We start from the raw sequence: 12,582 nt of genomic DNA, 5'->3' as shown, positions 1-12,582 counted from the left end.
CTTGACCTTGACCAGCACTGATATTTGGAGATTGGGATGAACAGAACGGACCAACTTGGTGATCAGAGTTCACTTCCCAAATGAAGTCTTTCCATAGAATTCACAATATAACCCAATGAATGGTGAGCTCACCAAAGGCTATTTGAAACGGGCATCTGCCTCATTCCGAAAAGGTCCCTTCCCCATGACCTGGGGCAGCTCCCAGCAAAGAAAACAAGTCCCAGCAGCTATTCAAACAGTGGGTGGCCCATGCCCCCATCTCCCTGAGATACAGCTCTGGGTCACAGCACACACCGTTAGCTGACACCTGTGCCCACTAGTGGGGAGGGCCACCTGGGCTCTGAGCGAGGCGTCAGGGAGAGGCCATCTCGGTGACATACTGTCATCCGGCACATCCAGCAACTGCCCTTGTGATCATGGCGGCAAGACCCAAGGGCTTCCCTGTTGGTCTCAGGCTCATCTCGCCCATTCTCTGCCTCTGGCTTGCTTGCCCCCCTCGCGAGGCGGGAGAGCCAGAGTGGCTGAGCAGCCCGGCAGCTTACCTGCGTCTGGATCCGGTTGAGGCCCCGGAACCAGAGGATCTGGCCTCTGCGGAGCTCCCGCTCGGCGTGGTCGATCTCTTCCTCGCCCTCAGCCAGCTCCTCGTCAGTCATCTCGTCCTTCCCGGGCCCGTGTCCCGCTTCCTTCAGGCACTTGAGCTGGCTGGTGGGGATGGTGGCGATGACCTGGGTCGCCAGAGGTGAGGGACAGCAGGTAGAAGCGGCCATCAGAGGTGGGAGCTCTGCTGGGGCCGGGAAGGGGCGCAGGCTGCCCACCTCCCGCCGACCCAGGCCCAGGCCAGTGTGTGCGCCCGCCCCTGCACAGGCCCCGGCGCTGTGTACAGCTCTTTCCTCAGTGCTTCCTCCCTGCGGGCGGCCCCCGGGCCGCCTCTGCCTGGTGCCAAATCCTGCTCTCCAAAGCAGTGTGCGCGCCGGTGGATCCTCCTCCATCGACGCCCAGAGGAGCGGCTCATGCCACCTTCCTGCACAGCGTGGGATGTAAGGGACTCGCTTCACCAGACCAAGGTCTGGCCCTGGCCTGGCTCACGGGAGGGGACCTTTAGGCCCCTGCCTGATGAGAGGGTCTTGGTTTCCCTGGGGCCAAGGGCAGGCAGGCTACACTGCCAGGGTGATTTAGGACAGGTCCCTGGGTCGCATGCACCAGCTTGACCTCCGGGGCGCGGAGATTGAGTAACTAAGTCACATGGGCTCCCCAGGCCTCCAGGACCGACTCCACTCAAGTCCCCAGACCGCACCGCTCAGGGGAGCTGCCCTGATGGTGGTACCCGTGCGTGTCATCACACATTGCCACTGGGAGAAACTGCACTGCCATGCGACTCCCCTGGCGGGGGACCTGGGAGCTTGTGCCCGGCCTCTCCTGGACCTGCCCTATGTAAGCATGATCTTGGACATCTAGCCTCCAGAGAATGACATCTGCCATTGAAGCCACCCTGTCTGTGTTACTTTGATGTGGTGGCCTTGAGACATTCTCTTTGCCCTCTGGCAGGTTCAGAGAGGTATTGTGTAGCTTCAAATATGTGAGCATTTTCCAAGCCACCCAATTCTAAGGCACGATTTTCAGCTCCTACCATGGAAAGGGGAGTGGCAGGTGGTTTTGCTGGGGGCTGTGACATCCCAGCCATGGCCCTTTGCATGCTCTCTGCTGAGGCTGTCACTTGTGGCCTTGCACCTAGGTCATGGCCTGTCCCAGAGGCAGGCTAGGGGACCCTGGGCTGCCCACAGTTCCCCAGACAAATGGGAAAGGGGCAGGGCTGGGAAAGCCACCGAGGCAGACACTTACCTGTCCCCAGACCAGCTCCCCAACACCAACAAACAGGCACCAGAGCCACTGTTCCGTAGACAGCGGGGAGCAGCTGAAGGGCTTTCCGCCGAACTGGACGATGACAATCTGTGGGGAGGGGTGGGCGGGAGGTGGGTCCAGCCAGCACCTCTAGCCCTCGGGGCACCCCCTGTCCTGTGAACCCAGCTCAGGGACTCAGAAGGGTTGTTGGTTCACCCAGGTAGACAGGCAGTTCCTGGGAGCCTTCTTGTCTCTGGCCTCCTTCCCTTCATCCCCCCCCCTCAGCCAGTGCCTAAAGAAGCTTCCCAGACCGGCTGACCACAGGCTGTGGGTGCTGTGCCGGACGGGCACGGGGCCTCGCTTGGTGCAAGGTGCCCACTGACCCAGGCGCCCCGGACTGTCCCTTTTCCAGCCTTCGGGTGTGGCTCGGTCGTGTTAGCCACGCTCCCGGCTTCTGTGAACGTGATGCTTGAACGTGCATATGCCAGACACTCTGATCGGCCTCGTGCAGCCTCATGGCCCCTCCATGGGAGGAGTCCTCTTCCCGGGGTGAGCTTTTCAACTACAGACCAACTGGTCCCAAGCCCGCACTCCAACTCTCTCTGTTCCTGGGCTCTCACCCTCCAGGCCACTGTCCCCCTCCGCAGTCACCCAGGGCTGGGTCCCAGACCACAAGCGGACAGCCCCACACCCCAGAGCCCGGAAATCATTCACCTGCTCCGGGCTCCCCACTCTCCTTCTGCCTGCCCACCAGCCCGGGCGCTTCCCCAGGTGGTCCCCGTGGCACGGCTGGCCCCCCTCTGAGAACTGTGAGAAACCAACTACCCTGGCCTCTTGGCCTCGCTCTACCTCACATTTTCTATCGATACGCCCTAGTTCTGAACGCTCAGCGCCTCCTGGAGTTAAGGTGGCCTCCCGCCAAGGAATCGAGTTCTAGAAATGGGAGTGGCAGACCCGGAGAGACCTGCAAAAGTGGAGCCGCCCCTCCTACCTGGATGGCGAAGGTGCCCAGCACGATGGTGCAGAAGATGGGGTTGCCGAAGATGCCGTGGAAGACGTTGCGCTCGCCGTGGATCTTGCGCGCGTTGACCTCGTTGAAGAGCTGCATCATGACGAAGGTGTTGAAGACGATGGTGTAGTGCTCGGAGGGCGGCGAGTGCAGGGGCGCGTTCCTCCCGCTGTCAATGTCGAAGAAGAGCTCCCCTGCAAGCCCAGGGCCGCGTGAGGGGAGCCGGGCCCAGGTGGGCGCGTCACCACCGGGCGACATGGGTGGAAGTCATGAGTCCCCCAGCTCCCAGGCTAAGCAACGGGAGCTCACAGCCAAGGCCGGGTCCCGACCGGGGGGGTCTGGCACTGAAACCCCAGGACAGGGGTGAAGACATTAAGACCCATTTGCACACTGGCTCGAGCTGGGGAAGGAACGGGAGCTGCAAGGCTCAGGGCAGGCCCGGCCCTCCTCTGCGCTGCCCTGCCTCAAGAACGGCTCTCGGGTCAGCCATGACCAGCTTCTGCTCCCACGGTAGCAGAGAAAGGCCCCGTGAGAGGACCCCCAGGTGCTGCCGTTTGGGGGCCCTCACATGGTGACTCTTGCCCTTTGGCCAGCGCCATCCCTGCACTGAACTTCGAGTCTACTCCCAGGAACGTGTGCTGAGAGCCGGGCCACCACGTGGTCAAGGGTCACCAGACCCGTGGAGAGCCCTCTGACGTCAGGAAGAAAGGCCACACATAGACAAAGCGACAAACCCGCCCCCACGTAAATAAAGGAATCTCCTAAAAGGAGCCGATGCCACACAGAGAACAAAACTCCCAGGACGGCAGGGAGGTGAGGGCCGAGGGGTCCTCACCGGAAATCGGGTCCCCAGGTGCCCGTCTGTCCCTGCCACTGCCGGACAGGGCCAGGGCCTGCGGGGCTGGCCGCAGCACAGGGTGCCCTGGGCCAACCTACCGACGAACAGCAGCGTGAAGATGATGGTGAGCTGGTAGACAGCGTGGCCCAGGATGTTCTTCATCATGGTCCGCGAGATCAGGGGCTTGTCCCGGCCGTACGGCTTCCGCAGCAGCAGCGACTCAGTGGGCGGCTCCGTTGCCAGGGCCAGAGAGGCGAATGTGTCCATGATCAAGTTCACCCACAACATCTGCACGGCTTTGAGAGGAGAGTCCTGTGGAGAGGAGCCAGTTACCCCAACATGGGCCTGGAAACCCCACTGGCCCCCCACTCCTGGGAAGAGACTCAGCTTGGGGTCAATGTCACTGGAATTGAATTCAAGTGAAAATGCAACAAATCCAACCTTCCCATAAAAACGTGACATCTCCATCCCTATGTTTTCTTAAGGTTAGCAGAGAGTTTTCGCTGGGCTTTCAGATTCCTGCTCTTAAAATGTTGTCAGTCTCCCTTCTTCTCTCACCTGCTGGCAGTGATCTAGAAGGTGTGGTCCAAATTGTTAGCAGGAGGCTGCCACCCCCCGTCACTTGCCCCAGACCATAAAAGAGCCCGATGGATGCATTCCTGCACCCAAGGGCCAGGAAGAGGTAGAAACTGCACTGGACCTTCCTTCTCATCGCCCCTGACTTGTTGGTTAAAAATGAGCCTCACAGAAGACAGACACCAAGGACCATATCCTGTAGGATTCCATTCCTATGAAACTTCCGGAACTGACAGATCCATGGAAACAGAAAGCGAATGGGTGGATGCCAGGGCTGGGGGAGAGGAGAGTGGGGAGTGGCTGCTTAGTGGGTACAGGGGTGATGAAAAAGTTCTGGACTGAGGTATAGGTGATGGTTGCACAAGATGGGCAATGCATCAAAAACCACTGGATTGTACACTTTGGTTCAAATGGCTATTATGGTACAGTTTATGTTATGTGGATTTTATCTCAATTAAAAAATACTTTTGAAAGGGAGACAAATTCTGGACACTCACTAATGGGGAGAATTGGAGAACTGAAAAAGGGGAAGAGGCTCCTGCAAAGGTTAACCACGGAGTTCCCAGCAGACCCAGGACAAGTGCAAATGCAGGTCTACCAAGACTTGCACATGCACGTCCACAGCGGCCACAGGTGGAAACAACCCAAATGCCCATTGATGGAGGGATGCAGAAACACAAGGTGCTCGCTCCATACGATGGAACATCAGTCCGCCATCAAGAGGAATAAAGTACCTGCTACAACATGGACCTCGAGAACACTGTGCTAAGTGAAGGAGCCAGACACAAACAACCACCTATGATTTGGTTCCATGTAGCTGAAATGTCCAGAATAGGTAAGTCTGTAGAGACAGAAAGCAGATGAGCGGGTGCCAGGGGCCGGTGGAGGGGGAGCGGGGAGGGACTGCTCATGGGGATGGCGCTTCTTTTTGGGGTGATGAAAACATGATGGAACTACATAGAGGTGATGAAGGCACAACATCGTGAATGTACTTAAAAGTCACTGAATTGTATACTCTCGAACGGTGAATTTTTTGGTGGGTGAATTCTATCTCAACCAAAAGAGTCTGCAACAAAAAAAACCTGGCTTCCACCACTGGGTCCTCAGGCAGGGGCTCTTCAGCCCTCACCCTGCTGGGGGCGGGGTCCCCTGGGCTTGCTCTGCACACTGGGGTCCAGGCGCACCGGGCAGGAGGAGCCCGGCCATGGGAGGGAGAGCCCGGGGTCTTCCTTGGGCCCAGTGGCCCCCAGTGCCCACCTGAGTGATGCAGGCACCCGTGAAGGCCACAATCACGGCCACCACATTGACCGTCAGCTGGAACTGCAGGAACTTGGAGATGCTGTCGTAGACATTGCGGCCCCACATGACGGCCTTGACGATGCTGGTGAAGTTGTCGTCTGTCAGGATGATGTCCGAGGCTTCCTTTGCCACGTCAGTCCCCGCGATGCCCTGGGGGACACACACACCGTGTCCACGGGGCCCCTTCCCCAGCCCCGCTCACCCACTCCAAATGTGTCCTTGTACTAGAGAGGTTTTGCTCACAAACGAAGAGGGCGCCACCGCTGCAGCAGCCACCAACAGGGCAGAGCTTGCAGAGGCCCAGGTGGCCAGGATGTGAGAGAAAGAAACTTCTGGCACTCTGCAACTTGCCTCAACGCTAGCTCCCACATTGCTGCACAAAGCTTACGTCCACCATCACAAGGCCCCACCTGGCGTGGTGAGCCAGGCTGACAGCGGGTGGCTTACCATGGCGAAGCCCACGTCCGCCTTCTTGAGGGCTGGCCCATCGTTGGTGCCGTCCCCGGTCACGGCCACCACCTGCCGCTGCTCGCCGGTGTTGCTATCGATGATCCCTGGAACACAGATCAGGGCAGGGCAGGGCAGGTCTGGTGCCGTCTGTGGCCCTGGGTGACCAGCCCGGGGGCCGTGGGGGGCCAGTTGGCTCCAGTCCTCCGTGCTCTCCACCACCTTTGGGACCAAGTCCTGTGCCTTGACTGGCAGCCCCATCCCCCTTCTCCCACCCTGGCCCATCACCCAGTGAGATGATACAGGGTGGTGGGATTTGGTAGAAGGCAGGGGCTCGGCACTGGGCAACTTGGATAAATGTCTCCCTCTCCTGGGCCCCAGTTTCCCCATCTGCTATGAAGAGAGCTGGCCTCTACTGGCGTCTTCCACTGATACTGTGAGTGCAGAGAAGTGGAGGCTCGAGCTCCGGCAGGTCAGCCCTTTGAGGGAGTCTCCGTTACTACCCCCACTTTCCCAGTGAGGTTCAGGGAGGGCCAGTGACTTCCTCTGAGACACAAAGTCTCCAGCAGCAATGGGTCCAGAGCTGAGTACCCTGAGGCCCAGTCGGAAGTTCAGCTTTGGGCGTCTGGGAGCAGACGACGACCCGAGGGGTGATGGCCACACGCAGCCTGCGTCCCGCCACCCGGGGCAGGGGCAGGGCAGGGCAGGGTGAGGAGTGAGCCCACTCCATTACCTTTAACCAGAGTGTGTTTGTCGGTGGGAGACGATCGGGCAAGGACCCTCAGCTTGGGCCACACCTTGTCCAGACGCTCCTGTTCTATCTGGGAGGGAAAAGCACACAGACGCTGTAGAGCCTCGGCGGCAGGGCGGGCAGGCAGGGCTGAACAGAGGGGGCGGCGGTGGAGAAAGTGCCAGAACCGTGGACTCGAGGGAGGGCTCATGGGCCGGGAACTACCTCGCCTTTCTCGTTTCGGATCCGCCGGTTGAACTCCTTCCCCTCCAGGCACAGGAAGTCCTCCCCGGGCTGGATGATGCCGCACTTGGCCGCAATGGCACGGGCCGTGTTGATGTTGTCCCCGGTCACCATGCGGACCGTAATGCCAGCACGCTGGCATTTGCGGATAGCTTCAGGGACCTGGAAGGGACAAGATGGGTGGGTGGGGCCATCAAGGCCAGACACAGCTGTGTCTGGGCTCTACCCGTTCCTCCATCCAGATCTGCAGCACCCCTCCCTCCACCATGCGATCTGGAGGAGGCGGGAGAAATGGCCTGTCAGCTCCGCCCCGGCTGTCAGCCTGGCCCGCAGGGAGCAGGGTGCCCCCCACCCCAGGTGCCTCCTTCCCTGTGCCGGCCCCGGGGACCACCGACGACTCAGACCCAGGCCCTGACACCACGAGCAAGGCTGGGAGAAGCCACTGGAACGCTGTCAAGGGGCACCATCAGAGCCATGTCCAGCAAGGTGACCGGAGAAATCACCCAGCTCTTTCAACCTCAGTTTCCACTGGGGAAATGGAGACCCAGAGCAGCCGAGCCAGGACCAGTCCCATTAGCAGGCCAGCTGGCGGGGGCCGTGCCAGTGAGCTCCGAAGGACAAGAAAGGAACCTCTGGCCCCAGCTGCCCTGCCAGATGGCAGGACCCACCTCGGGTTGGACCCTCTCGGGCCCTGACTCAAGGCAGGCTCTGGCCTTGTTGGCCGAGCTCTGGGAAGCTCTCACTTGTTTCCCTGCCACTTTTTCTTTTTCAATAATATAAAACCTAAGACATTTAGAGCCGTAGGCTTGACATGATAAGGCATTCGCACTGCTCGTTAGGGGAAATGGGACATCGCTCTGGTTACTTAGTACATTTTCCAAACATAAGATTAGATTCCGGAAAAGGGAGAAGAACAAGACATTCCGCTAGTGCTGAGTGGAAAATGGGCTGAACGGAGCGGAGACCAGCTGGGAGGGGATGGCATTGTCCCAGAGAGTGGAGACACTCCCGTTCCAGGGAGGAGGGGACTTGTGAGCCTGAGACAGCAGTGCGGAGGAGAGTCATGCCGACCGCGCCTGAGGGGCTGGGAGGGGAGAGGAGGAGGAAGAACGGCCTCAGACCTAGGCCTGTGAGGTGTCCGATGCGGCCGGGGCGAGGGGTGCAGCCTGGGGACACCCGGCTCCCTGCTGTGTCCGCTGGGCCCAGTGCACCCCACTGTGGGCTCCCAGTGGGCACCGCCGGGCTGAGCCGGAGCCCCGGGGACAGTGTGAGCGTGAGGGCACGCGGTGTCCCGGGTGTGGCCTGGCGGCCAGGCCTGGGGAGCTGCGGCCAGGCGCTGGGGGTCAGGGCAGCTGGGAGACCCCAGGGGAGGCGGGCAGCAGGCGGGGCCAGGTGGGCTGCAGGGGACCACTGGCCCAGGAGGTCCGGGCACGCTGGTGGCCCCTGAAGCCAGGGGGTGGAGGCTGTGATCTTAGCCAGGGAGAGAGTGGGAAGAGGAGGGGGACCCAGGGCCCAGCCAGAGGGGGTCCCACTTCAGGGCTGGGACAGAGTGACCTTACGATCTCTGCGGCAAATACGCCCAAGCGGCCTAGAAGGCCCAGCCCCGGGAAGGGGGCTTGCATCCCGCACCCCCAATAATGTGTCTCCTCACTCTCAGCCTCAGGGACGCTTTCTGCTCTTTGGGGATCCTTGAGAGCTAGAGGATGAGCTGCGGGGAGATACCTCCCCTTCCAGCAAGCTCCCCCCCCCACCCCCGCACCCCGGCTCTGACGCGTCTGGGAACAGCCCCTCTGCTGCCACCAAGTGGCCGTGATGAGCCTGAGCCCGGGGAGCCCCGGATCCAGCCTCTGCTAGCCTCCCCCGTGTGGGCTCAGCCCAGGCCCGGCTCCGTCTCTGGTCTGAAAGGCGCTTGGCCTCCCAGCCAGGTGGCAGGAAGCTCCCTCCGTCTGCAGGCGCCCTCTCCCTCATCAGGTGACTGCCCTTCCTCGCCTGCCTCCCTGCTGTCCCACTGGGCCCAGCCGTGGTCCCTGCCTGATGGCTGAGGTCCGACAGCACAGCAGGCAGCCAGGTGTCTGCAGGAGCCCCCAGGCCCCTCTGGCATAAGTACAGCCTGCCTACAGGGTCCATGCAGCACCCCAGGGCAGAGACAGCCCCCTGCCAGGCCCTCCTCGGGCTGCAGTCATCCCAGACCCCCAGGCATCCTGGCAAGTTTAACAGCACCCTATCGGCCTTCCCGCCTGCCGTCAGCACCTGGGGCTCCCCTGGGCCCTCGGGGCACCCTCCTTGGCCACCACGTGGCTGGCTGGTCCCCGTGGGGTTCTGCCTCGCTTCCCCACCTGCTGCCCAGCCTCTCACTCAGCCACTCTCCAGCCAGAGAGGAGCTAGCCTGTCCCCTGGGCCCTTTTACCAAGGCCGTTTCTGGATCTTAAACAAGCTGCCCATTGCCTGGCCTTGACGGCTCTCTCACCCTGTGCTTCTACCCGCCGGGGCAGCCACTGAGGCTGAGCCTTCATGGTGACCTTCAGGGAACTTTTATCCATGTTTTTTCTAAGATGAAAACGTATAAAAACAATAATATCCCTCTCTGAGAAGAGCACTGAGCGGGGGAAGGGCTGGGCCTCACCCCGCCTATGTGCAGCCCTTCTGGACTGTTCCATCTAGCCCCCCCCTCCAGCCCCCAGTCTAGCCTCATTGGCGCTTCTGTAAATGAGCCGCCGTGGGCCAGAAGATGGCCTCTGCAGCTCTGTCTTGGAGATCTACAAATACATCTCAGGCCTCCAACCTTACATTGATGACTAGAGCTTCAGTTTGCAACAAATATTTATGCCGGAAATGAGGGGAAGCTTGCAGGGCTCCTTGGCCCAGGGGGTCAGGCAAGAAGGGCTCCCCGTGCCGTGCGGCTGCCAGCCGCTTCACACCTCACACCCCTCCATCCGGGCCGAGGGCGGAGGTGGAAGGGCTGGGCGGGTTGGTTATGATGCTGTTGAAATGGCCATGCCCAGGGCCCTGGGAGTCCGTGAATGTCGCCTTCCTGGGTCTGTGAGACATTCCAACAGGAGCTCTGGCTTTCCGGCGGCTTCACTCAGCCCCAGTTATCTGGATGGAAAAGTCTAGAGCTGCTACTGTTGACACCTCCCAAGGAGTAAGGAGAGAACAGCCATCACCCTGGAGCGGCCACCTGGGGGCCGGCGGTGGCGAATGGCTCTGTGCAGACGGGGAGGCCGTCAGGTCTATGTAAGGGCCACATGGCTTTAGGACTCGGCTCGCCGTATGGACACAGCCTTCCTCTGCGCCTCAGCTTCTCCTTGGTCCGGTGAAGGGAAAGGCCCAGTCCCTGTGTCCCTGGAGGTAGCCCTGCCGCCCTCAGTGGCATCCTGTGCCCCTGCTGTCCCAGGCAGCTCCTCTCCCCACCTGCCTTCTCCGGGCCCACTCCTTGGCTCGAAGTCTCCCCCCTTGCCTCTGCCACCACCCGCTCCCTCCTGGGGCCAACTCCGCGTGCCCCCTCTCTGCACATGATGGTCCCCATCTCCTTGGAATTCGGGGACACGCTGTCGCTGATGACCCCTGACTTCTGAATGGAGGGTCTGTGGTGCCTGATCCGGCACGTGAACGCCTGTCTCCCGAGGGAGAGCTGAGGGCAGACCGTGCACACACGTGTTTTCAGGCTAATTGGCAGGATCAAGGTGCCCGCGCTTCTGACACGAGGTGGGCGCCACTGGAGAGGCCCTGGGAGAGAGAGGGTCCTTCCCTGCCTCAAAACCTGCCCCCTCCGTGCCTTGCGCACTCTCTCTGGGGCCTGGTGGCCTGCAGCTGCCGCCAGCACCCCGCTCCAGGGCCAGCCTGGCAGGCTCCCTCCCTCGGGGGTCTCGCATCTTGAAGGACCAACACCGTCCCCATTGCTCTTCCTCTCTGCACCCTGACCAACTTCTGCCCTGTTGCTCTGTTCCCTGTTCAGCGAAGCTCTGGGTAAAGTTGTCTCCACACGCTGGCTCCCCTGCTCAGCCACACGGTCCTCACGGTCTCCCCTCCCTGCCTGGCCCCTTCCTTGGAGTCTCCTTCGCAGGGTCCTCCCATCTCTGCTTGGCTGCACCCACGACCATCACTCATGAAAAGACGCTTCTGGAGAATGTCTCTCTGGCCAGGACCTAACCACGTGACATCTTCATGGGGATGTCCCGAACCTCACTCGGCCCCAACTATACCCTCGACTGAGAACTGCCCTCCCCTCCCCCAGCCCCCCAAACACCATCTACCCAGTTCTCGGAACCAGAGCCCTGGGACTTGTCCCCGGCTCCTCCCTCTCCCTCACCAACCCCTCTGGTCCATCAGTCCTGCGGGCGTTGGCAGCTGTCGAGGTTCTAACTGCCGCCCTCTCTTACCTGGCGGAGGCCAAGCAGGAGGGGGCCTTCCAGACGGCAGGACCGAGCCTCCTGAAGGGTGCAAGGGCAAGAGGACAAGGGTGGGGGTCCAGTGTGCCGGGGAAGGTCTGATCTGGGGCATGATGGCCATGCCCCTGGAGGACCCCGAGGCTCTGCCATCGCCCACCCTCCCCAGTTGGTCCAGCTCTGGCGGGCTGCCATTTGTTCTGCCTAGAAAGTCTGGCAGGGAGTGGCGCGACGGCCAGGAGGGCAGGAGAAAGGGGCGGTTCCCTCCTTGCATTTATGTCCAAAGGCCTCACCACCGAGGCCAGATGCGAAGAAGGGTGGCCCCTCCACCCGTCCCGACAAGCGGGCAGCTCACAGAGGGGCTCTGGCTACCTCGGGCCGCACGGGGTCCTCGATGCCCACAACGGCTATGCAGGTGAGGCCGCCCACGACCTCGTCCTCGTTGTCCCAGTCGGGCTCCTGGGCAGCGGAGAAGTCCCGGTAGGCGATGCAGATGGTGCGGAGCCCATCGCAGGCCATCGGCTCGATGACCTTCTTCACCACGTCGTCCCGGTCCCGAGCGCGAAAGCTGCGCAGTTCCCCATTGCTGTTTAAGGTGTTGGTGCACCTGGGGCGGACGGAACAAGAGGAGCCAGCGCCATGAGGCAGGGGAGCAGACCTCCGGCTGAGCCCTCCATGGGATGCAGCAGAGGGCTTCCCCAGAAGGGAGGCGCTGTGCGGCCTAACAGTGCACCCCCTCCGTGTTCTTCCCAGAACCTCAGAATGTGACCTTGTTTGGAAAGAGGGTTGTCGCAAAGGTAAGATGAGGTCCCAGTGGAGGAGCTTGGGCCTTCAATCCAATGCCTGCTGTCCTTATAAAAACAGAAGCGGACACCTCGAGACACAGACACAGGGACAAGGCTGTGTGACGATGGCGGCAGAGATTGGAGAGATGCAGGTACAAACCGAGGGAGGCCAAGGGTGGCCAGCCACCACCGGCAGCTGGGACAGACAAGGGAGGATCCTCCCTCGGAGGCCTTGGGGGGAGGGCGACCCCACCCACACCTTGATTGAGGACTTCTGGCCTCCAGCACTGGGAGAAAATAGATCTTTGTTGTTTTAAGCCACCAGGATGATGGTACTTTGTTTCCACAGCTCCGCACAGACTCGATGGGAGTTGGGGGGCTGTCACTCTTGCCCCGTTGCGCTTTAGGGAGAGAGGTGGGACATCAGCAAA

The 12,582-nt window shown here is 61.0% G+C and overlaps 1 protein-coding gene across 7 annotated transcripts in view; it reads right to left on the bottom strand.

Annotated features, from left to right (window-relative positions):
• Positions 1-12,582, bottom strand: part of ATP2B3 (ATPase plasma membrane Ca2+ transporting 3) — a 42,754-nt gene that overhangs the window by 15,706 nt on the left and 14,466 nt on the right. For 4 of the 7 annotated variants that reach the window (XM_061179251.1, XM_061179252.1, XM_061179254.1 and 1 more), the window contains 10 exons: positions 11,739-11,973; positions 11,361-11,411; positions 6,964-7,143; positions 6,742-6,829; positions 6,009-6,115; positions 5,520-5,711; positions 3,785-3,998; positions 2,831-3,042; positions 1,840-1,947; positions 543-725 (listed from right to left, as the gene is read on the bottom strand). In XM_061179251.1, coding sequence (XP_061035234.1) covers positions 543-725; positions 1,840-1,947; positions 2,831-3,042; positions 3,785-3,998; positions 5,520-5,711; positions 6,009-6,115; positions 6,742-6,829; positions 6,964-7,143; positions 11,361-11,411; positions 11,739-11,973 — 1,570 coding nt within the window. The remainder of the gene's footprint in view (positions 1-542; positions 726-1,839; positions 1,948-2,830; positions 3,043-3,784; positions 3,999-5,519; positions 5,712-6,008; positions 6,116-6,741; positions 6,830-6,963; positions 7,144-11,360; positions 11,412-11,738; positions 11,974-12,582) is intronic. The other 3 variants (XM_061179258.1, XM_061179253.1, XM_061179255.1) reach the window with 1 other exon arrangement.

Source organism: Eubalaena glacialis, chromosome X (genome assembly GCF_028564815.1).
Source record: "Eubalaena glacialis isolate mEubGla1 chromosome X, mEubGla1.1.hap2.+ XY, whole genome shotgun sequence".
Taxonomy (NCBI): domain Eukaryota; kingdom Metazoa; phylum Chordata; class Mammalia; order Artiodactyla; family Balaenidae; genus Eubalaena; species Eubalaena glacialis.
The sequence above is the reverse complement of the archived record's forward strand: the minus strand, read 5'-3'. Positions and strand labels throughout refer to the sequence as shown.